Consider the following 25,379-nt stretch of genomic DNA (forward strand, 5'->3'; position numbering starts at 1 on the left):
ATAGCTTTATAGTTGAATCAAATGTTAGTTCTCCTAGTTTGTTCTTATTCCTCCATATTGTGTTGGCTATTCTGAATCTTTTGCTCCCTGAATAAACTTTAGAATTGGTCTTTGATACCTACAAAGTAACTTGTTAGAATTTTGATTGGGATTGTATTGAATCTATAGACCAAGTTGGAAAGAAATAATATCTTAACAATATTGAGATTTTTTCCTGAACGTGGAATATCTTCCCATTTACTTAGGCATTTACTTTCTTTCATCGAACTTTTGTAGTTTTCTTCATATAGATACTCATATTTTGTTAAATTTATATCAAAATATTTCTCCCTTTTTCTTTTGAAATAATATTGGGGTTTATTTGAATCATGACATCTGTGATCAAAGATAATTTTCTCTTCCTTCACATTCTGGATACTTTTATTTCCTTTTCTTGTCCTATTGGATTAGGTAGGATTTCCAGTATGATGTTGAATAGGCGTGGTGAGAGGGAACATCCCTGCCTTATTCCCAATCTTAGGGAGAAAGCATTTAGTTCCTTACCATTAAGTATGGTATTAGCTCTAGAGTTTTTTGTTAGTTTGTTTGTTTGGGGTAGGTGTTCTTTATCAAATTAGAGAAATGTCCTTCAATTCCTAATTTGCTGAGAGTTTCTGTCATGAAGGGATGTTGGATTTTGTCAAAGGCTTTTTTATTTTTCTTTTTAGATATACATGATAGTAGAGTATATTTGACATGTTGTACATTCACAGAGTATAACTTATTCCAATTAGAATGCCATTCTTGTGGAAGTACATGATGGTGAGATTCACTGTGGTGTACTTCTATATGAACATCAGAAAATTATGTCCAATTCATTCTACTGTATTTCCTTTTCCCATCCCCTTTTCCCTTCATTCTTCTTTGTCTAATCTACTGAACCTCTATTCTGTCCTCCCTGCTTATTGTGTGTTATTATCCACATATCAGAGAGAACTTCAGCCTTTGTTTTTTTTTTTTTTTTTTTTTTGGTATTGGCTTATTTAACTTATTTCTGCATTCTTTGATAATAATTATGTGATTTTCTTCTTTAGCCTGTTGATATGTAAGTGGATTAAATTGACTGATTTTTGAATGTTGAACCAGCCTTGCATACCAAGAATAAATCCCATCTGGTTGTTTTCTTAGTCCATTTTCTGATGTAATTAAAAAAATACCTAAGTCCTAGTAATTTATAAAAAATAGAGGATTTATGGCTCAGGATATTGGATGCTGGGAAGTACAAGAATGTGCTGCCAGCATTTGCTTAGCATCTGATGAGGATCTTCCCAACTGGGTCATGGCATGCCAGAGGGTATCATATGACGAGAGCAAGCATGCCAGAAAAAGCTCATTTTGTAACAGAAGCCACTCCCACCATAACCCATTAATCCATTAAAAGAGTCCTCATGACCTTATCAGTTCCCAAAGGTCCCACATCTCAACACTGTTACTTTGGGGACCAAATTTTTAACATATGAACTTTTGGAAGACATATTTAAACCACAGGAGTTATGCCATAAAATTTTTAGTACACTGTTAACTATGTCTGCCTAACCTTTTATTATTTTTATTTAACTTTTAATTTTTTACAGACTGCATTTTGATTCATTGTACACAAATGGGGTACATAATTTCGTTTCTATGGTTGTACACAATGTAGGTTCATACCATTCATGTAATCATACATGTACATAGGGAAATGATGTCTGTCTCATTCCACCATTTTTCATATCCCCCTCCTTCTCATTTTCTTCTACATATTCTAAAGTTCCCCCATTATTCTCTCATTCCCCTGTCTCCACCCCCATTATATATCATCCTCCACTTATCAGGGAAAACATTTGGCCTTTGGTTTTTTGGGGTTGGCTTATCTCACTTAGCATGATATTCTCCAATTCCATCCATTTATTTGAAAATGCCATAATATTATTCTTCTTTATGGCTGATTTTTTGCATCTATTTTCAAGAGAGGTATCTGTCTGTAGTTTCCTTTCCTTGTGATGTCTTTGTTTCCTTTTCTTGCTTCTTTGTTTCTTGTTTCTTTTTTTGCTTCCTTTTCTTGTAATGTCTTTGTTTAGTTTGCTGGTCACATAGAATGTGGTAGAAATTATTCCTTTTGCATTTATTTGTTGGAAGCAATTATAGAGAATTGATATAAATTCTTCCTTGATGGTTTGGTAAAATTCATCAGCAAAATCATCTGGGCCTGGTGCTTTCTATTTTGGAAAGATATTAGATGTTGATTTGATTTTTAATAGAAATCAGCTTGTAAATATTACCTAGTTCTTGTATATGTTTGGGTTCATTGTGTCTTTCAAAGAATTGGTCCATTTTATCTAAGTTATCAAATTTGTGACAATAGAGTTGTTCATATTATTCTGCCACTAACATTTTATTGTCATGTCATCAATTGTAATAGTCCCTCTTTCATTTCTGATATTATTAATTTGTGCCATCTTTCTTTCTTAGCTTGAGTAAGGTTTTTGTCAATTTTATTGGTCTTTTAAAAAACAGCTTTAGGTTTCATAGATTTCTTATATTGGTTTTCTGTTTTTAATTTCATTTTTTCTGCTCTAATTTTTTTATTATTTATTTTCTTCTCCTTAGTTTGGAGTTAATTTGTTCTCCTTTTCTAGTTTTTTGAGTTGGAAGCTTAGATATTGATTCTGGAGCTTTCTCCTAATATGTATATTTAGTGTTATAAATTTCCCTCTTAGCACTGCTTTTGCTGCATCCCACAAGTTTTAATAGGTATTATTTTAATTTTCATTTACTTCAAGGTCTTTTTAAATTTCCCTTGACACTCTTTTGACCTAGTGTATTATTCAGAAGACTTTCCAGCTATATTTCTGTTCTTGGTTTCTAGTTTCATTCCATTGTGATATGAGAACGTACTTTGTATGATATCTATTTTAAATGTGTTAAGGTGTGTTTTATGGCACAGAATGTGTTCCATCTTGGTGAGTGTTCCATATGAACTTGAGAAGAATATGTGCCATTCTATTGTTGAAGTTTTCTACAAATGTCAATTAAATCTAGTTGATAGATGGCACTATTCAGCTCAAGTGTATACTCACTGATTTTCTGCCTACTCAATCAGGCAAATACTGTGGGCATACTTAAGTCTTAAATATACTTAAATTCATCAATTTTCCTCATGGTTCTCTCAGTTTTTGTCTCACATATCTTGATGCTGTTTTGTTAGGTGCATACACTTTAAGGATTGTTGTGTCTTCTTGGATTATTGACACCTTTTATCATTATATGATGTTCCTTTTTATCCCTGATAATTTCCTTGCTCTGAAGCATGCTTTGTCTGAAGCACACTTTAGAATGTGCTAACTTCCTTTTGATTATTGTTGGCATGATTTGTCTTTCTTATTTCTTTAATCTACCTATGTCTTTATATTTAAAGTGGGTTTCTTACAGACAACATATAGTTATATCTTATTTTTTTAACTACTCTGACAGACTTTTTTTTAAAACTGGCATATTTCAAGCATTCACATTGAAAGTAATTATTAATATAGTTGGATTAGTGTCTGCCATACCATATTTGTTTCCTGTTCATACCCTTTTTGCATTTTCTGTTTTAACTTCCACTCTTATTCTTCCTTCTCTGAATTTAACTGAGCATTTTATATGATTCTATTTTTCTCTCCTCTCAGCAATTACATTTTTTTTAATTTAGAGACTTCCCCACTGTTTGAAATATACATTTATAATGAATCCCAATTCACTTTCTTCTTATTTTAGTTTTGGTAGTAGTGATTGAACCCATGGGAACTTTACCACTTTACCACTTTGCCCCAGTCCTTTTTATTTTATTTTATTTTATTTTTAAATTTTGAGACAGGGTCTCACTGAATTGCTGTGGTTTTTACTGAGTGGCTGAGGCTGGCCTCAAATTTGTAATCCTCTTGCCTCAGCCTTTCATGTCACTGGTATTACAGGTGTGTGCCACTGCATCTGGTCCAATCCACTTTCAAATAATACTATATCACTTCACAGGTATTACAAGTACCTTAGTACAGAATATTTCAAATCCACCTCTCCTATCCCTTATAACACTGTTGTCATTTTTTTCACATATTCAAAGGTCATAATCATGGAAGAAATTTTTGCTATTATTACTTTGAACAAAACTATTATCTATTTAATTAAGAAGAAATAAAATAGATTATATTACCATCATTTATTAATTCTCTAATTCACTTTCTTTCTTTATGTAGATCCAAGTTTACGATTTGTATCATGTTCCTTATTTCTGAAGAATGTCTGTTAACATTTCTTCCGAGTCAGATCTACTAGTAACAAATTCCCTCCATTTTTGTTTGTTTGAGAGTTTTTATTTCTTCTTAATTTTGAAGGATAATTTCACTGGATATAGAATTCTAGATTGTTGATTTTACATCATCAGTCTTAATGTGAACCCTTGGCTTTGAACGGAAACAAAGTATATAGTATTCCCTGATTTAGCAGATGAGGAATCAAAAGAAAATCACTTGCCTCATGGTTATTTTGTGGTTGAGTCAGGACTACTATTTGTCTAGGCCAGCTGCTGGTCTCCAAGGCCCTGATTCTATTACAAAACATCTTTTTCTTTTTTTGGGGGGGGGTGCTGGGGATCGAACCCAGGGCCTTGTGCTTGCAAGGCAAGCACTCTACTGACTGAGCTATCTCCCCAGCCCTCCAAAACACCTTTTTCTTAATGTCAGCCATACTACTTGCTCTTGTTGATCAAAATGTGTCTGATCTCAATTTTATTCCTATCAAAATAGTCCCAGGCAATTCACAGATATCTGTCCCACTCAGAAACATTTGTGGGTTTTACATGCAGAAAGTATGGTTACAATTAGGGGAATTAGAATGATATAGAAATATAACTTGTTACCATGGAAACAGACATATGAAACTGATAGTCCTCTGAGTAAGTAAGAATAAAGTTCTGAAACATATAGAGAAAATCAATATATCTAAAAGGTTATAGAACTCAGCAGGGTTTACTGCTTTTGCTCTGTGTCAAGATGCTCACTTCTAGTATGGGATGGCTCTAGCTCCCTAGCATTTTGTCTCTAGAAGCTGGAAACCTACAGTGGCATCAAGCAGAAGCAGTGGACGTGACAGATATAGAATCAGGTCTTAAAAATCTATATTGAGACTCATAAGAATGATTTACTGGTCATAATAAGCTATGTTAGAACAAGAAGGAACCCCTGTATTGCTGAGATGATGTACTTATTAGCATCTGTGGGGAATGTGATACAATCTAATGACAATCTTGTGTGTATTTTTGCATCTTCTTTTTTACCCCAAGGGATATGGCAAATATTTACTAAGGAGAAGCTCTCAGTGCCTTCCAATGACCCAAGATAAAGTGGAAGAAAAGACTTGGAGTCTGTTTCTCTAAGTACTCTTCATGTCATGACCATTTTGGGTGGGGAGAAAATTTTACTTATATTCATACCTCGCATTGTATACCAAAACCCATACCAGATTGCTCACAGATTTAAAAACAAAAATGACACCATAAAAACGCTAAGAAAAATACAGATACCAATATAATAATATATTAGGAAGCGTCTAACTAAGCATTACATTGAAGGCAGTAACCATATGGGAAAAGATTATTAGGATAATTATATTTCAGGAAAGACTTTCACATCCTTTGACCCAGCAGTAGTTTTTTTTGTTTTGTTTTTTGGTACTGGTGATTGAACTCAGTGGCACTTAACCACTGAATCACATGCCAGCCCTTTTTTATATTCTATTTAGAGACAGGGTTTACTGAGTTGCTTAAAGCCTCGCTAAGTGCTAACACTGGCTTTGAACTCACAATCCTCCTGCCTCAGCCTCCTTCGCTGCTGGAATTACAGGCGTGCACCACCACACCCAGCCCAGCAGTATCATTTCTAATGATACATTCTAAAACAAATGGGAGGCAAGTTTATAAAAACACACACATTTAAAACATTTACTATAGCATTTTTTATAATAGTAAAACTGGAAATAACCTAGATGTTCATCAAAGATGATTGATTAAATGCCAATTCATCCATATTTATAAAACAATGTAGAAATGTAGTTACTGACATAGAAAAAGTTTGTCAAAAAATGGTTTAAATTTGATCCCATTTGAAAAACACATATTAATATCCAAAAGATTTCCAACTTTGCCTAAAAATTAATGGTGGTTATTTGTGAGTACTTTTTCTACCGGTGATGAGAATCAATCAGGACTGAGTTCCATTTTCCCAGATGTGAAGATTGAGGCAAGTTTAGAAAGCAAGTATTATTTAAAGGATATGTAACAGAGATCGACTTTTTGCAGAGAAGGGGCCCAAGCTAGGTGTTTGAGGAAGGGGGGGTAATACTGTCCCTTTTATATATTCCTTTGTTCTCATGGCCTCTCCCCACCCCTATCCTTTATATGTGGCTAGTGACCAAAGTGACTGGAGACCAAAAGGTGGAGTGAGGCCAGAACAAAGCCACCCAGGGATCCAGGCAGGAAGGGAAAGGTCCAGGAGGTATTCTCTAACAGTCCCTTGTAGGGAGAACAATTTCCTGGAGGCAGGTCACCTTGACATCAGGTTGCAGCAGGGGGAAGGGCTCTGGAGGTATTAGCATTTCATTGCTTCCCGATTTAGCCCCCATCTTTCTGACCCAATCATTTGTTACCTATACTGACTGTCTTTTTGTCCCCGCTTCACTTTAATAATCTATTTTTCCTTTGGATTCTCCTTTTTATGTATAACTTAGGTATGTACCTACATGTAATGTACAAGTATGTGTGGTATAAATATAATAGAAGTTTAAAAAATAAAAAAAAACTTCACTTTCCTTCTATTCAATAGTACATTTAAATCAAACTTTCTCCAGGAAGGTATTTTTTCCCCTCAGCTAGCTAGTATAATTCCTGAAGTCCCCCATCTTTAGTGTTTTTCTAATTGTAATTTCTTTGAGGATGGAGCTCGGTTGCAGTATTTACTATTCTCCCTTCCACAGGCATGCTCAGTAGATCTGGTTGGCCTCTGATGGAGTGATTCCCTCAAAGCCTGCTTTGAAGTCTTATGGAACAGCACTAATCTGTCCAAAACCTTGGCCATGACTAGCACATCTCAGCTAAGAGAGCAAGGTGGCAGCAATTGCTGTCATCCTGTTGCTCCCTAAATCTGAAGTTGCTGATTAGCCAGCTGGTAGCTGACTGTTGTTGGAGATGGGCCCTTTCTCTGTATATCCTTCCCCAAACAGCTTTCTTGTTCAAGGAGGAGGTCCTTCTCAATTTGAGTTACTGTCTCCTAGTAGAATCTATGCAGTTGTGCTTCCCTGCCAGAACCATCATGCATATTCTCAAGAACTTTCAATGCTGTTAAAAACATAAAGGATGGATTGCAAAAAATAAAAATGGAGAGGGAGGAGGAGGAGGAGGGAGAAGGAAGAAGGAAGAAGAAAAAAAGAGGAGATGAGAATGGAGATTCATGGCCTTCAGTACAGTAGGTTGCTCAATTCTACCTAAAACATCTCCTGTACTCAATATCTACCATTGAACATAAAATTACTTTGCCAGGGAAGTGTACACAGACATTGATTTTTTTCACATTTTTATTGGTGCATTATAGTTGTACATAATGATGGGATTTGTTGCTAACGTATACATGCACAAAATATAACAATATAATTTGGCCATATCACAGCCCCAGCACTCCCCCCCTACCTCCCCATCTCCCACCCCTTGGTCCTGTTCCTATACTCATATCCATTTGATTACCATGAAATTCACCCCCACCTTTCTTTCACTTTTTCTCTCTACTCACTGGCTTTTTCTAAGCACTTGTGCAGCTCTAATGGCCACACTGGAAGAAGCCCTGTAGGTTAGAAACGCTACTGACACTCTCATAGGGGAGGATTTTCCAGGCTGTTACAAGAAATCAAAATGAGAGAATATGTGGAAATATGCTTTATAAACTATAAACTATATTCAAATGCTTGATGTTCGTTTTGTAAGCTCTGGTGGGCCTTGACAGTGTTTTAATGTTGTACAATAGTGTTTTGTGGTATTTCAGACAGCCTTTAATACCTGTGTCTATGTCTAAAGAGAGCTAGATCCATCTACAGAATGAAGGAATGGAATCCCTTGGAGGGGGAAAAAAATTACTAAGAGGCACCTAAACTGTGTATGTCAAGGGATCGGTTGTTCCTAACATTTTAAAAAAGCTTTGGGTTTTCTGAGTGCCCTCTGTTGGTTTAAAATTGGCTTCCTTAAGAGTAATTCCAAAAAAAATGCTTGTGATTTCACTGTCACGCTTCTTTAAAGCTTCCATTAAGTTATGGTAAATGACAGTGTAAGATCATGTGGCCCTACATGAGTGTATTATGGTTGCACTATTATTTATTTTTAGTTGTAGATGGACACAATACCTTGGTTTCATTTATTATGTGTGCTGAGAATTGAACCCAGTGTCTCACAAGTGCTAGGCAAGTGCTCTACCACTGAGTCACAACCCCAGCCCCTGGTTGCACTATTTTAATAACTACCAAATTAAATCGCTATTAGGAAGTGACTAAAAAGTAAACTGTATTGTTCTGCTTCTTCCATAAAAACAACTCCTTTTTCTTTTCAGCTTCCCCACATGAGACAACATGTCAGATCCTCACCTGGATGCATGACTCTTCAACCTCAGGACTTGCAGAATTAATGGAATGCCGTCCTAAGGTTGTTGAGTTGTGCATTCCAGGCATTTCATCTCTACAAGAAGTACCTATTTCCTTCCCCCAAGACTAAGGCTGAATGATTTCTCCTCTCTAGGACGAATCTTCCTTATCATTTTTGTGGTCTTAGCAGTCAGAAAAACAAACTTGGAATGCTTGTAGTTGGAGATAACTTGCCAAGAACCTGACCCTTGGCTCTGAGGCTCCCTTAAATTTGCAGTCTTGGAGGTCCCTTGCAGTGACTGTCTTAGAGAGTAAATATTTTCTGTTCATTTCCAGTGACTTAATTTTTCCATTTTCTTTTTCTAATAGGTCCAGTTAAAACAAGAAAAGGGTAAGTTAAGCTCCTTATTTTTAAAATTTGTGATGTCATGTCTTTTCTAAAGTTAGAAGAAAAAAATCAAGGGAGTAGGATTTTGTATTAATTTCTTTCAACATTGGTTGTCTATATTTATTCAATCACATGTGATCTGTATGAGCATTGTAGTTTTTAAAGAAGAAATGGTTCTTACGTAATGGTCATGAAAGATAGAATTGCCTCTCTAGCAACACATAAAAGTTGTTTTTGTTTTTCTTTTCTTGTTGCTTCTCTTCAACAGGGCCCTCATGCTGCTAGGCAGGTGCTCTACCACTGAACTACATTCCTAGCCCATCCTCATTCTTCCTTACTCTTCCCCCACCCTTCATTTTTCTCTGTTATCAAATCATTTTTTCTCCTTTATCAATCAGTGATCAGATCTGAATGAAGACCCTGAAGCAGCTTATTATACCGAAAAAGGTATACTACTATGAAAGATGACAACTACTTTGTTTTTTGGACTCAATCTCAATCTATTCAGTTTCCCAGAAAATCAGAGGAGATATTTCTAATTGTAGGAATTCAATATTATTTTCTCTATGATGGGAAAATTAGGCTATAATCTACCCTGATCCCTTCATGTCTTTCTAAAGACACATTCAGTTGGTAAGCTCTGTTGTGCTGTTGCTAGGTCAATAAGTTCCCATTGTACCTGAGATGAGGACTGGCCCAAGGGCTGGTACGAGTGCTTATTTACTGAAGAGACTTATTCAAAGATTAAAACAAGCTCCAAAGACAAGACTAGGTGATATGATATACTCCTTATGTCTAAAAGAATCAACTCTGAAAACCAGTTTATTATCGGCTTGTTTCTGGGTTCTGGCTGATAAATAATGTAAAGTAATGATTTTCATTAAAATTCTTTAAGTTAAAAGATTCTAGGGCTGGAGTTGTGGCTCAGTGGCAGAGTGCTTGCCTAGCATGTGTGAGGCACTGGGTTCGATTCTCAGCACCCACATATAAACAAATAAGTAAATAAAATAAAGGTCCATTGCCAACTAAAAAAAAAGATTTTATAAGATTTATGGAGCTTTCTAGAATAGGTTATCAACCTCAGACTGAATCAAAAAAGACTGGCTTCTGGTGCAGCCTGCCACTTCTGACTGCTGGGTACTTTGGTGCCTTGAGGAAACTCTGGACCACATGTAAAACTTGTGTTCCTTTTGTAATGAAGCTGAGGAATGGCCTAGCCTCCAGAGGGACCTGAACTGAGCAAGGTTAGAAAAAAGCCAGAGACTGGAATCAGTGAAGAACGTTTCTCTGTGGGGCCTGGGCATTCATCACTAAGATACTGTCTTTAAGAAAGTAAATTGATTTTCAAGTGTTTTGTTCTTAACTCTTGTCACATCCCTTTAAGATAGAAATTACAACTCGGATCATTGCCCAGCACTGCTACCAGCACTTGCTAATGTCGAGTATAGGACATTATTGGGAAGAAAATGCACATGAGCTTTAAGCATTACTTTAGCTGAAAGTGATTTAGAAGCTACTTAACATGGATTTCCTTGGACACAGTGAATAGGCCATGCCTGAAGAGTTAAATTGCATTGTTCCCTTAATTTTCACACTTTAATGGATTTTTTTCCTGCGTCTACAATCTCTCTACTCTCTCTCTCTCTCTCTCTCTCTCTCTCTCTCTCTCTCTCTTCTCTTTCTCTTATTTTGGTTGTGATTTCATATTTGGGGGTTGCTAAAATGTTAGGGAACTTCCCCTTTGATGAAGTTCAACTTTGAAAAGAATGTGTATATTCTTTGTTCTAGGACTACACAGGTAACTTTCTAAGCATGAGTGTCTCTGGGCTTTTGTATCATTAAGTGTTTTGTTAAAGTTAGGAAAATATGGAGAAGGATTTCAATCATCTAAAGTCAGCCTCTTGGTCCAGAGTCGTTTTGAACATGCACTTCTCTGGGCCTAACTTTCTATAAGAATGCAAGTATGAGAATTATACTTGCCTGATTGCAGCAGAAAATCAGAGAAGGCCAGCTGCACAACTAGATCGCAGCAGGAGCTTTTTCTCAATGCCTTCTAACATTTTCATAAGTGAACATTCTCTGTTTACACTGTACCATTATTCTCTTGGACTGGAGGAGTTTCTGGCTGTAATTCTTCCAAAATTACATTAAGCAATTACAGGAGACTCACATTCTTGAAGCTGAAGTTTGTGCTACCCACAGAACACCCTCTAGCTGGAAAAATCTCCTGTTAGGCTCAAAAGTGCTGGGACACAGGATGGCCTAATATGCACCATCCTCTGGGTCTACTTCACCCAAAAATAAGAAAGAGAAGAAAACCTTAGAACCAGGCTAGGGAATTTTCTGACTGCCAAGGGTAGATCAGTCCTCCTAGGGAACCTTAGTCTCAGGAGGCAACTTGAAGAAATCATTGAGACCAATCTCCTCATTCCACAGATGGAGAAAACAAGGCTCAAGGAGAGGAAGGGATTTGCCCAAAGTGTGACTATGGCAGAACTGGGGCTTACATCCTTATCTCCTAAGTACAGACTCCATTTCTTTCCACTACACTAGCTAGAATTGAAACTTGGGCGCCAAATAAGCCTGATTTGGAAGCTGTCCAAATCTGAAGGGAGATGGTTTTCCTGTTCAGCATCTTAAAATTGGTTAGATCTAGAAACTGAGCAGATCCAATCTTCTGCTGCTAAGTGCAGGGAAAACTCTAAAGCTTGTACCTCTAAGTCTTTAAGGCTACAGGGACTCTGGGAGAGATGCTCTTCAGACCTTTTTTCTTTCCTCCCTGGGGAAGAGGCTCGACAATGATCCGTTGTTTCATTCCAAATGCAGATGTGGTTTAAACATGGACAGTTGGCCTCTTGAGTGGCTTTGCCATGAGGATTTAGTTTCTTGGACATTATTTCTTGGCATTATTCTTAAAGGAGGACCTGATAAGTCAGGACAGGATTCTCCAGGCTAAGAGTCTGAGGAGCAGGGAGTTGGAGTCAGTAGGAAGGTTTTAAAGAAAGGGTTGTCTTTAAAATTAAACTACTTCAGCTAAAGTCATTGTGATAGAGTCTTGTAAAAGGCTTCCATTCCTGGGACTTCCACAAAATTGTGAGAGGGTGGTAAAGGGAGGAAGAAGATACTGACCTCTGACTGACTAGCTGCAGTTCTCCAGTGGAGCTGCACAGAGCAGAGGAGTAAACAAAGAGCTAGAGGATTGGGTTTAAGACTTAGCATGACTACATCCCGGTGGAAATGTTGGAAGGACAAGAATAGAAATAGGAGGACTGAGATTGTTCTGGAAATATAGTAAAGAAGGAAGGGAGTAGAGTTGGAGGGCATGATGAATAATACATTTGAGAATAGGGCCTTTGAGAAAAGACTCTGGGAAGTTGGATTATTTAGCATACAAAAATGGAGTTTGATGGGTAACCTAATGTCTTTGAGTGTATAAAGGTTATTATGTCAACGATGGTAACTATTCTTCTCAGTCTACACAAAGAATGGAATAAAAGTTTAAACTACCACAGGAGGGATTTCAGTTAAATCTACCAAAGAACTTCCTAACAGTGAGCAGTGAGGGGTGATAAACATTGGAACATGTTACCAAGGGAGTTTGCAGAATTTCCTTTCCCAGAGATCTTTAAAAATAGAGTTTAGAGAGGTCAGCTGAGAAAGCAAAGCCTGCTGCCTTCTCCTCAGTTCTCTCTGCTCTGTTACTTCCTGTTGTTCTCAATATCCTCAGTCTCTTTCTTTGCTCTCTCCCTCCTCTTTCCCTCTCCTTCTTTCCTCCCTCCCATTCATTCCTCATTCCCAGCTAGTACTGTCCCTATCCCCATCCCACCCCCATCTTCTGCATATCCTAACTCCTGTCTTCCTGGAGCCAATGTCATTCCTGAGGTCAGGCTGTCCAGCTTCCTCTTGTTCTCCACATCAAATCCACCAAACTGGGCAGTTAACATGAAAGCCCCACACTCTTCAACAATGGCCCAATTCTGAAAAGAACCACAAAGTGACCCATAGGTCTGACTGCTTGGTAGTTCTTGTCCTTTGAACTCAGCTGAATTGTAACCTTCTCTTTGAAGTCTTCCCTGACCTCTTCAGCATTTGGTCCTTACTACTAATGTAGCACTTCTACTATATCCTGTGACTATTTCCCCACTAGACTGAGCTCCTTGAGGGGCATTTATTTCTATATTCTCCTATCCAGCTGAGAGAAGGGTAGGGTATGCATGATAAAAGTGTCCAGTTATTAAACAGGAACTCAGCTAGAGAGCTGACTTTGTGTCATTGAAAGTCTCTAGAACTCCTGACAATATACTGCTAACAGTGCACTCTTGGTAGTAAATAACTACAAATGTTCCTCTGATTCTTTTTTTTTCCCAGGGAAGAAGGCAGGGCCTCCTGGGCCCAATGGTCCCCCAGGACCTCCAGGACCCCCGGGACCCCAGGGACCCCCAGGGATTCCAGGGATTCCAGGAATTCCAGGAACAACTGTTATGGGACCACCTGGTCCTCCAGGTCCTCCTGGTCCTCAAGGTCCCCCTGGCCTCCAGGGACCTTCTGGTGAGTTCTCCTGTCTCTTCACTCCCACCCACTAGGCACCTTATTATTTACTTTTATAGAGCAAGGGTGGGTGATTCTGAGAATGGTTTCAAATAGTGGTGAATATGCAATAAGAAATACAGGTCTTTTCCCATTTTAAGGCTAGGAATTGGACAAGCCAGTAGAGGCTGGCCTGCTCTACCTTCTTGTTTGTACCAACCTGTCAAAGACAGGCCACCTTTTCTTGCCCCATGTGAATACTTCCATTACAATACACCTTTTCTCTAGGCCTCCCTGTAGTGTACTAGTAAATTCACATGAGCCAGCGAAAGGGGCCCTGATGATTCATTGAGGTTCCTGTGTAGGATGGAGTTGGTCTGCTCTGATTCCCAGCATCTAGCTCTATGTGCTAATGCTTACATGGAAATAGGCTATAGGGAAAAATGTTGAAGACTGGATAAATAACAAATCCTATAATAGTCTCATACTATGAACTCTGAGGTGCCTTTCCTATAGATGTAGAGAAGTAGTCACTGATGGTTAAGTAGTTGGAAATTTATGAGTCACTCAAACTGTGAATCCAGCAACCAAGCCACCATGCAACAAAGTGCTTCTTGCACTAGATCCTTATCCCACAATACTGCCCAAATGCCATTTCATCCCTTTGCATCTCTTTCCCGGGCCAGAAGAGCATCCAAAAGGTATGCTGCAGACCCAGACCTGCCTAATTGAAGTTGACAGGAGTCAGACTGGACTTAGGTCAGTAGTTATCTCTTTCTCCTGCTTACTTCTTATACCTTGGGGTTTAAAAGAAATGGATTCTTTATAGCCTTCTCTAGGTCTGAGAATTCAGCAGCAGAACTCAGGTTCTTTAACTTGGAATTCAAATTGGGCTAAGCAGTGTTACCATGGCCACAAGAGATGGAGTTAGGTTATTTTTTAATCCAATCATTCCGCAAATATTAATTGAGCACTTTCTGTGTATAAGGAGATACATTTCTGAGTGGTCCCTGTTCCTGTAGAGTTTATGTCCTGGAGGAGGAAGACACAATTAGAGAAACCAGATCTTTACAAATGGCAATGGGCTTCATGAAGATGATTAACAGAAAGGCAACAAATGAGAAGCAAGTACTGTTATCTCAGGTACATAGCCACAGGGATACCCTCTCATCGCTCTCAGGGGTGCTCAGTGGGGCTTGCCCTAGGCCCATATTGACTTTCTGCTGGATGCTAGGTCTACTGAAAATTCAGTTCAGGGACAGAAAGGAGAAAGAAAGAGCATCCTCTCACTTCCCAGGGCCACATATTGCATTCTGACTCCAGCAGTAAGACTTGGGGAAGAAAGCTCAGACAGGGCTGGCCCCAGGGACCAAGGTTCAGTGCCACTGGCTGTTGAGGTGAGGAGGGGGAAGTAGAAAGAGCACTCTGATTGTCCTGTCCTATTTGCAGGTGCTGCTGACAAAGCTGGAAGTCGAGAAAACCAGGTTGGCTGGGCATTGCTCTCTTCCTGGGGCAGAGGGAAGGCCACAAGCTTAGAGAAGCCTTTAAGTCAGTTCCCTGTGAAATTTCCTGAGACTATTTTGTGAGGATGCCCTGGAGGTTCTGAGGTTTTTACTCACAGACCCCTCCCATGTCTATGAATAGAAAAGCTTTGCCCCAGGGCCTGCCTTTAGCTATGCTAGACAAGACTTTTTTTTTTCCCTTCACTCCACAGGAGACAGAGGGTCACCACAGCTAGGCTCAGTAGTGAATGGAAATGAGCCACCAGTCAGGCCTGTTCACCTTGACCTTGGACTCCCCAGATACCCAGACACCTTGTCGGCACTCAAAGTGCCTGGGAAAAGCTGAGAAGTTTAAGAGTGTGTCCTTGAAAAACAGCCAACCAACTCCAGGCCAAGCCCTGTGAAGACTTCTGCTTTAATGGCCCCAGGGCTCCTCCCTAGTCTTTGAGCCCTAATCTGTCTCTGTTGGCAGGTTCTGCTGCCTTGCCTTGCTTTGTCTCATCTTAGCCGCCCTCAGTACAGCTGTTTGGTCAAGTGATAAATCTACACAGCTGCATGGTGCATGATGGCTTTGCGGGGCCATTTATATCCATCACCTCATTGATCCTCAGACGTCCCCATGAGAGAGGCCAGAGATTCTTTAATACCCATTTTACAGTTGGGGAAATGAGGCTCAGAGGCCCTATATTTGGCTGAGGTCACATAGCAAGGAAGTGGAAGAGAATACAAAATTCCCTCTAGTAGAAATATAGTCTCTAACATCCCAAGACAGGAGAGGGATCAGAATTGGGATACAAAAGGAGACTAGAAATGAGGGATAGAAACATGGGATCCTGTGGCAGAGTGAGCAACCATTACAGTGACTACTCTTTATCCTTTTCATCTTCCCAGCCAGCTGTGGTGCATCTACAGGGCCAAGGGTCAGCAATCAAGTCAAGAATGGTAAGAATCAAAGTAGGCTGTCTCCTTGAAAGGAACTCTCTCCCCTCTCATCCCCAGCCTCCAAATAATTGTCTAGCCTAGTTCCTCCCAAGTCCATGAGGTACCCTTGGCATAGAGGGCCATTCTCTACTCCATCATGCCTCTACTGGCTATCCACAGTTATGGCTTGCACCAAGACCAAGTGCTACACCAAAAAATTGCATTTAGAATTCACTGATGAGAGAGCTGAAAGGGAATTGAGACACCGTCCACCCAGGTGTTCTTGAGGATGGAGTCTATAAGAGTCACCATGGAGATATGTGTAGTTTGATAAACTTTTTTTACAATACAAATTAGAGATGGTAAAGCTACATAAAATCAAACTCTTCTTGTGTGATCACTCTAAAAGGAAAATGAGTTGGGGGGTGCTTCTCAGGGAATGAGGATCATGTTTGATCTCTAGGGAGTATGAGATGCTAGTGTCTATCAAAAGGGAGAGCATGTTTAATGAGGTTGAGGAACCCCGCTTTAATGTAATCCCCGCTTAAGAGATGGGGAAACATCAGGCGTCTTGGTGCACACCTGGAATCCCAGTGACTCCAGAAGCTGAAGCAGGAGGATTGAAAATTCAGGGCCAACTTCAGCAACTTAGCGAAGCCCTAAGCAACTTAGAAAGACCATGTCTCAAAATGAAAAAAAAATTTTTAAAGGGCTGGGGATGGGGCTCAGTGGTTAAGTGTCCCTAGGTTCCATACCTGGTACCAGATGAGAGAGAGACAGAGACAGAGAGAGAAAGATAAATGGGGAAACAGAGTCCCACGGGGACTGGATATATCATATAAAGTAGGTGGCCTTATTTCTGTGGTACCTTAGAGTTTTCAACATGCTTTCTTTGTCTTTTATTTCATTTGACCCTCATAACTGCCCTATGAGGTAGGTATTAGCTCCTTTTTACAGAGACAGAAACTCTGTTTTACAGAGACAGAAGCTCAGAGAGGTTAATTAAATGGCCCAAGATTCCATAGTGTTTTAGGAACTAAGATTTGAAACTATGTTTGCCGACTCTTTGTACTGTGTTATACTCCTTTGTGATGTGTATGTATACTCCACTGAATGATTAGGTTAATTTTCTTCCCCAAAGACACATGAACATTCATTAAAGAACAGCACTTAGAAATAATGTCCAGTCCCCAGGGTGTCCAAAGCCTAAAATGCAAGAACCCCCAGGAGCCCTAGGAAACAGCAAGCTAGCCAAGATGCCAGATGCTTGCAGAGCTTCAACTGAAAGGGAGGGGTTGTGAGTGTGGAAACAGTAAATGAAGGCTAAGAAACCTGCTATATGGGGACAGCTTTTAAGAGCCCAGTCAGTCCTGAACTGGCTGTGCTGAGTTTCCTTAATGATTGGACTTAGCTACTTCCCTGACTGCCACCTGGATGTCTGACTTAATAGCTTCAGAAGTATTAAAAAAAAGGAGCAGAATGACCCAAAATCCTATCAATCCTGCTGGGGACCAGGTGCCATGGGCCCCAGGGCCTGGAATGGGCCTTGATTACCATCTGTCCAGGGAGGATGGGGACACATTGGAAATAGATTTGTTTGGGTGTCTGGAGTAATGGCCTCAGTATTTATTCTGTGCAAGCAGCTACTGATTTTGTTCCCACTAACACATAACGAGACTGTTTCCTGTCCCTGTGGGTCACTGTACAGTAGATGTCTATATGACCTTTAGTTCCACCAGAAGAAGTGAGAGAGTCAGAGGTGACAAGACGTCATTCAGAGTGGTCCATTGAAGAGACAGAGCCGGGCACCTCCTCCTAACTCCATCCCGTATATATCGCCTTGAGGAAACGTGGCCACCTGTTCCAAAGGCCTCTTTCCTCACACCTCAGAGGCAGCCTCTTGAGACTGGCCAAGGATGGATGTTCAAAACTAATTTCTTGAGTAAAAAATGGATGACTGAGAGAGGAAAAAGGCTCCATGAGCTTGGGCTCCACCCTGCCCTGCCCTGTCAGTGGGAAGTAATATCCCTTTTACTGCAGGATAAGAAAGGGAAGTTTCCCTCTACCCTCACGTGCTGGCTCCCCCTGACTGGGATGGGCCAAGAGACAGATGCCTTGCCAAGGGTGCCTCAACTCCAAGACACCTCCCCTATCCATCTGGCTGGTCTACTGCAACCTGGCAGTCTATTCCTCACTCTCTTGAAGATCCCTGTCACGAATGGGGCCTGGTTACTGGTGGTCACAAGCTCCAGCTGCCATGGAGTCTCAAACACCCCTGATCCATAATGTTCTCCAGACAGATCATTCATCAGGCCAAGTAATTGCCTGAGGACCCAAGGAGGATTTCCAGAAGGGAGTGGGCGTGGAGGAACCATAAAAAGGAATCTCATAAGGAGGAGAAATCCCATGAACCTATGAGACAGGAGAGCGATTTAGGAGCTACTGCTGGAAAGTAAAATTGAATAATAAGACCTTGCCTGCCACTCAGTGTCTGAATTTTGCCTGTGCAAGTCCCATAAAAAAACAAAGAAAATAGGGCAGAGTGCCCAATCTCTTCTCACCACCACCACTCCAATTCCAAATAGAAGGTGTTGGTTAAAGACTTTCAGACAAAAGGGTCAAGAAGGAGGGATGAAGAAAATAGGCAAACCCCAGGGGCTCTGAGGCAGACCCAGGAGCCCTTTAATAAACAACACTACTTCCCTGTTCCAAATGCTCTTCTTAAAGCTTGGCCTTTCCGGCCTTCCTGGTCACATGGGACAGGGGTGGGGGATTGTATACTGTTTGGTATTTTCTATTGCCCAGATTATTCTGACATGTACTGAGTGACTGCCCTTCTCTCATACTGAGATCTTTCAGGTGGAGTGCTCAATGACTGGTCTCGCATCCACTATGAACCCCAAGGTGTTTAAGCTACATCCCCGCAGCGGGGAGCTGGAGGTACTGGTGGACGGCACCTACTTCATCTATAGTCAGGTAGAAGTGAGTACGGTCTAGGCCTAACTCTTCTTATATCCAGAACGCAGATCCGGTGCAGGCCACATAGGGGCACTGTGGAGACAGCCAAGACCATCCATTGGCTAACTTCCTGCTTTGGCAGGCTGGGTGGGGGTGAGGGGGGACTGCACGGGGAGGGCATTGTAAGGAGGAAAGAGAAGAGAGGGGCTGCTTCATTTTTTTTTCCTAGCCATGTATCATGGAAAAAATGAAAAGAGGCCCCTCCCACATCCTACTATCTGATTCCCTCCTGCAGGGCCCAGGCCCTGTTTCCCCTCTGAACTGTTTGGTTCTACTGCCAACTTGAACTTGGTTCTCGCATAGTTTTGAGAGTCAGTTTCAGGGCTGCTGAGAACTGCTTCCCACAACGCTGCTAGCTTGGGCATTATAATGAATTGTGCTCCTGCGGACTTTCTCTCCACCTCACAAAAATTTCTGACTCTTTCCTTCCTCTTCTCCCATTTGTTTCTCTGTCTTTCTGTTTCTGTTATTCCTGCCTCCTTCCTGCTGTCATTCTCCCAGGCCTTCTCCCCTCTGTTTTTGTCCTTTCCCTGCCCTGGGCCCACTCCCCAGGTCTGCCAGTGCCCATCCAATGCCATACCCCATTGGGTGCCCCCACGGGGGGGTCTTCACAGAGCTAGGGGTAGATGAGCCTTGAGGTTGGGCTTCTCTGGGTGTGGGCAGCAAGCAGGCGCATGAAACAGAAGGACCACGGAGCCAACAGATGGGTCTCATGGGAGAGTGGCCAGAGAAGGTGGGTTAACAAGTCATTCACTAGGCACACTGAGCATCCTGGCATAGCTTGGTCCTGACCCAAGAGATAATATAGCACCTGAATACACAGCTCCTAGCCCGTGGAGGGAGGCAGCTTTCATAAAGTGATTTAGGGTGTCAGATGGTCTCAACCCCTATGGGGCATGGGTTATCTCCTAATGTCCTATGGACTGCGTGCCATTTCGTGGTGACTGATAATCAACACAGGATGGGGCATGATGACTAATGGTAATGCAAATGGAAAAATTAATTTTCTAAATGGAGGGTAGAATTGAGAATAGGACCCTGCAGGCTGGGAAAATCCCTGTGAAGCTAGGCAATCAAGCATAGGTTAGTGCTTCCTCCTGGCCACAGAGTGAAGTTAGGTACCGGGTTCTGCCCTTTCAAGTTTGATATCTCATTTGTGATGGACTGTTTCCTCAGTCATCTAATGCGGGGATCGAGGGGTCTGTGATCAGGATAGGAGTTCAGTGACAAAAGGGGGTGCTGCAAGTGAAGGGGCTTCTGTAAAGAGCTGAAGAAATGGAATACCATTCTTCTGACCTCCCTGGGGATCAGTGACTTCTAAGTTTAGTCACACATAGCCGTTGGGGCTTGGACTTGGAAGTTAGTTTGTGTCTGGAACATTGATTGAGCACCTAAGGTGTGCAGACCACTGTGCTTCATGCCAGGGATGGGGTGAGGAGGTGGTGAAGGGGCAAATAAGGCAACAATTTTTACCCTCACAGAGTTTATGACAGGTGTGCTGTTCTAAGAAAGGTCTGCTCAGCCACCTGAGCCCATGGAATAGGGGAAGGAGGACAGTGCCTGAACCTGTCACCCTGCTGCTCCTGTTGGCCCACTAGCGTGCCTTCAAGTGGCACTGTCCCCTCCACAAGGTACCCTGGCAGCTCATCTGAGAGGGTCCTGTCTGGTCACTATAGGGGAGGGCCCCCCACCCTCTCTTTCCTCTCTTCCCCAATCCCTTCTTGTTGCCTCTCACCCAGGTTTACTACATCAACTTCACTGACTTTGCCAGCTATGAGGTGGTGTGGACGAGAAGCCCCTTCTACAGTGCACCCGCAGCATCGAAACAAGGCAAAGACCAACTATAACACATGCTATACTGCAGGTGTCTGCCTCCTCAAGGCCCGGCAGAAGATCGCCGTGAAAATGGTGCACGCTGACATCTCTATCAATATGAGCAAGCCACACCACCTTCTTTGGGGCCATCAGGCTGGGCGAAGCCCCTGCCATCCTAGATTTCCCCCCATTTTGCCCCTGCCCATGCCCCTGCCCCAGGTTGGGAGCCAGGACTCCCAGAACCTCTAAGTGCTGCTGTGGAGTGAGGTATTTGGGGCGTTGCAGCCACAGAGAGAAGTGCCCCAGTGCTATTTATTCCCCAGTGACTCCAGGATGACAAGGCCTGCTTGATTTTCAGAATGACCTTGATTTAACGGGACAGTTGATGGAGCCCCAGGGTTTACAGGAAGCAGAAACCTTCTTTGGCTCATGTTGACTGGCTTATGGCATGAACTCTTCAACACCTAGGTCCTGTTGTCAGATTTATCATTTGTTGCACTAAAATGCGGATCCAGGGCAGTGGACCAGAGAAGTGAAGGTGCCACTCCAGCCTCTGTGGGTGACCCCAAGGGTGCTGCTGCTCCTGTCTTGGCTGGGGGTGGGGGTAGTGGTGGCATTAGGCTAGCCTAAGCAGAGGGCCAGGAGGAAAATATAGGGCTTATGGCAGAGACCAGGGGAAAAAACCTGCCAAGCAAGGTGTCCTTGGCAGTGGATGCATTCTTGCTGCTCTGCACTGTGACCTGCAAGAGGGTCAGGGAAGCTCTTCCCACTCAGGCTGAGAGCCCCACGTGGCAGCTTTCTGGGCTCCAGAGACGGGAACTTGGCTCTGCCAGGGAACCATCACAGGGGGAGCCACTGCCCTGTCTGCATAAGAACCTGAATGTGCACATGGGGGCCACATGTCTCTCACTTTGTTTACAGCTGTGCTGCATGCTCAGAAAACTCCTTGGGTCCCTCTCGCAATTGCACCTGCCCCAACCTGACTAGAATCCTGTCTTCCTTTCTACACAGAGCCTACCTCTGTCTGAGACAGGTGCCTAACCTGGGACCTGTGCTCATGTGAGTCTGGGATATTCTTTAGCTTACCTGGGCACAAAAAGAAGTTTCCATTTATTACGCAATACAAGTAGTATTCATCTAATTCTAATCAAACTGTGTCTGGGGGCAAGGGATTGGGACTGGATACCTCCAAAAGTACCTTCAAGTTCTAATATTTGTGACTCTTTAACAGGCAGCTGCCATAGTAACCTTCTGAATTCCCAACCCTAGACTTGCCCTAGGGCATCAGCAAAGCAGTTTTTCTACCTGGCCTAGAAAGGGCAGAGGTGGGCATAAGACAGGGGAGCTTTGTCCAAGTTTGCTGCAACCCAAGTGATCATTAGGCCAGGCTTTATCTGAAAGGACAGCAGCCAGTGGCCTACTGACTTGCTCCTTCTTCAGTAAACCACAATAGAGCTTAGTCACTCCAGAGCCCATGCTGCTTCACTGAAGCCAGGCTCAGGAAGAAGCCAGTGTTAGGCATTGAGCAGGGCTCTGCACCCTAGCTCAGGTCCAAAGGCACTTTGCCCAATCCCAAGCTTCCTGCAGGTCAAATGCTAGGACCATTCAAGGGCCTTCTTTCTAGCTGCCTGGATGCAGTCTGGCTTCTGGGTACTAGGTCCAGGCCAGTGCTGGGGGATCAGCATTGTACAGTCTGCTCCTCTTATTCCTAAAATGTGTTTCCTTCTGAGGAGATGGAAATACATTCCTTCAGGCAACTGAAATCCACCAAGAATAAGAGGTTACTTCTCTCAGAGGTGCCTCCCCTTTGTAAGCAGCCACAGGGCTTGACCCTTCAAGGGTCAGGGCAAGAGGTGGTGGGCCAGGCCTCTATTGTTCAATTGCTAATGACAGTCTGCGCAACTGGAGGTGAGGCAAGCTATAGGCTCGACTCCTTTAAAGTGCCTTGCACAATCTGCCATTATACTAGGAACTGGCAGAACCACTCAAAGTTTGGAAAGTACTTTCTCTTTTGTTATTTCCTTTGAAGAAGGCAGAGCAGAGAGAATATCTCAGATGCCATTGTTTAGATGAGGCTCAGAGAGGTGAAGTGCTTGACTAAGATGTCACCCAGTTTAAGTTAGCCAGGTCTGACTCCAGAATTATTCCCTTATACCACAGAACTGTGGGGATTGGGCTCTATAGAGAACTAATAAAGTGATAATACAGAGCCAAGATCCTGAGGGTCCTAAGAAGAAACCCAGAGATGCCCATTTCCATTACTTGATAGTAATGCCAGTTCTCTTGGCTGTCAGGGGGCTCTTGTGGCAAAGAGTTGAACGTCTCTTTGGGAAACAGCCATCAGACTTAGAGGCTGCTCAGAGAATCTTCTTGGCATCATGTCCAAGCAGCAGTCCTTTGGAAACCCCAGAACTGGTAATGCCTCATGTTCTTTTCACCCATCTGACAAAACAAGCAGCCACCATGTGTGGGAGTCCTACTGTGGGCAAAGTCCTCCTTTTCTTACCCTACACGTGGCTGCCAGGATCCCACTGACTCCCACAGCTACTAAGTGACTCCTTATCTCTTCTACCAGAACACAGAGGACCTTGATACTATCAGCATCTCTCAGGGAAGATTTGAGAGAAGACTGATTCTAAAGCCAAGTGGGTGTGAGGAGAGAAGAGGAAAAACTTCTTAATTGTACCCCTAAAGGACAGTCTGACACCCATCCCATTTTCCAGACATGGAAGGGATTGTAGGGGAAGCCGGATTCACGCTGGATACCAACGTTCATTCTGAACCCTCCCTACAGGGAGAGTGATGGTAAAGGAAATAAGAATAGCTGGGGAACCCTGCTGTGGTGTAGTCATTGGTGAAGTAGTGAAGCAGTTTACTGATAGGAGGATGTGGATAGATTTAAGTTTGGAATATGATGATGGGAGTTACCAGAGGGTTAAGGCTAGCATGGAGAATGGGACAAGGACATTGGTGGGAAAGCAGATGACAGAAGGTTGCAGGAGAATTGTTATGGCAGGAGCCTCTGCCAGCTGATTGGTTTCAGCAGCCAAGCTGGTACAAAAGGCAGCTGTGGGAGGCTGCTCAGCTACTGGTTCCCTGGAAAATGTAGCATTTGCCTTATTTCCCTCTTCATCCATCCTGAGCCATAATTTTTTACTTAACAGAAAAGGGTGGGAACCCTGCGGGTGCTCACATGTGAGGCATGTGTCTTCTGTAATTTCTGGTGGATGCAAATAGATTCAGAGAAATTTAGAACTGAAAAGGTCTTCAGAGGGAATATAGCCTGACCTACATTCCACCCTCTTACTCAGTGGAAACCAAGGCCCAGAGAGAGAAGGTGACCTGCCCAAAGTGGTGAGCAAGCTCCGCCCTCCAGACTCAGCAGAGAAAAGGAAGGAGTAGAGCCGACCCTGCTGCACAGGGCCACCTTCTTTCTTCCACCTACACACTCAAGGCTGGACATGCTTGGCCCCCTACAGGAGCCTGGCCAGGCAGGGAGAGAGGAGAGGCAGCCTTCACCAGAACTCTGCTCACCCCACCCCACATTTACCCAGGTCCTGCCTCTGTACTAAAAGGTTCTAAACTGGCCCAATACCAGGAAGTTCTTAGGCCACCCTAGTGCTGCCTCAGGTCCCATCCTTGCCTCAGGGCTCCCCTAAGCCTTGCCAGTACAGAGAAAGAACCTGATTTTTTCTCTTATAATCCATTTCAGGGCTCTCCGGGAGGCGTTAGGGTGTGTCATTTCTTTATTAAAAGAGCTCCAGCTGGGATGGGGGAGGGTGGACATTGTTGTGAGAATGGCCTGGAGCAGGCCCATTGCTGCTTTGGGGGGGTCAGCATCCAGTGTGAGATACTTTGTATATAAACTATATATAATGTATATAAACTGGGATGTAAGTTTGTGTAAATTAATGGTTTATTCTTTGCAAATAAAGCGCTTTCCCCCTCCTGTTCTTGAAATCATTTTGAGCACTTCCTATGGGCTAGGGGCTCCTTTGCAAATGATGCCACTCATGAGCTAGAGAAGGGACCAAGGCACCCATTTCACAGGGAGCAGAAGAAAGAAAATAGTCTGAATTTCCTGTCAGAGCATCCCACATCCTCTCTGTGCCCCAAAGCACATGCCCCCATCCCTATCACCCAAGATCTTCTGGAACTATATGCCCAGGAGGCTAGATGTCCTATCAAAAGGAATAGTGTCCTGGTGCAGTCTGGGTTCACCTCAGTGTGAGGCTGTAACAGATATTTCAGGCCTTGGCCCAAAACAGCTTGGGGAAATCCAATCTTTAGCTCATCATTAAGGTATCACCTCATTTTGCAGAAGAGGAGAGCAATGATCAAAGATTCTGAGCAGTTCATGGAAGGCCACCCACCGAGTGTTTCAGCCTTGTCAATTCCCAGTGAAGGACACTTTCCACTCTATCATGCTGCCTCTGCCACTTGGTCCCATGTTCTTCCTGTGGAGGCTGTCATAGGGAAGAAGCCCACTGGAAGAGGACCATAGAGCTGCTCAGGAACATGTAGCCCAAACGTAT

At 42.5% G+C, this 25,379-nt stretch overlaps 1 protein-coding gene across 1 annotated transcript in view; it reads left to right on the plus strand.

Annotated features, from left to right (window-relative positions):
• Eda (ectodysplasin A) overlaps positions 1-24,782 on the plus strand; it is a 370,621-nt gene extending 345,839 nt beyond the window's left edge. The window contains 9 exon segments of the mRNA XM_053743337.1: positions 13,430-13,609; positions 15,038-15,072; positions 15,982-16,029; positions 18,858-18,899; positions 18,901-18,993; positions 20,769-20,808; positions 20,811-20,857; positions 20,860-20,970; positions 20,972-24,782. Of these exon segments, the coding sequence (XP_053599312.1) occupies positions 13,430-13,609; positions 15,038-15,072; positions 15,982-16,029; positions 18,858-18,899; positions 18,901-18,993; positions 20,769-20,808; positions 20,811-20,857; positions 20,860-20,970; positions 20,972-21,181 (806 nt within the window). The 3' untranslated portion in view covers positions 21,182-24,782.
• Positions 24,783-25,379: the final 597 nt, after the last annotated feature.

Source organism: Sciurus carolinensis, chromosome X (assembly GCF_902686445.1).
Source record: "Sciurus carolinensis chromosome X, mSciCar1.2, whole genome shotgun sequence".
NCBI lineage: Eukaryota > Metazoa > Chordata > Mammalia > Rodentia > Sciuridae > Sciurus > Sciurus carolinensis.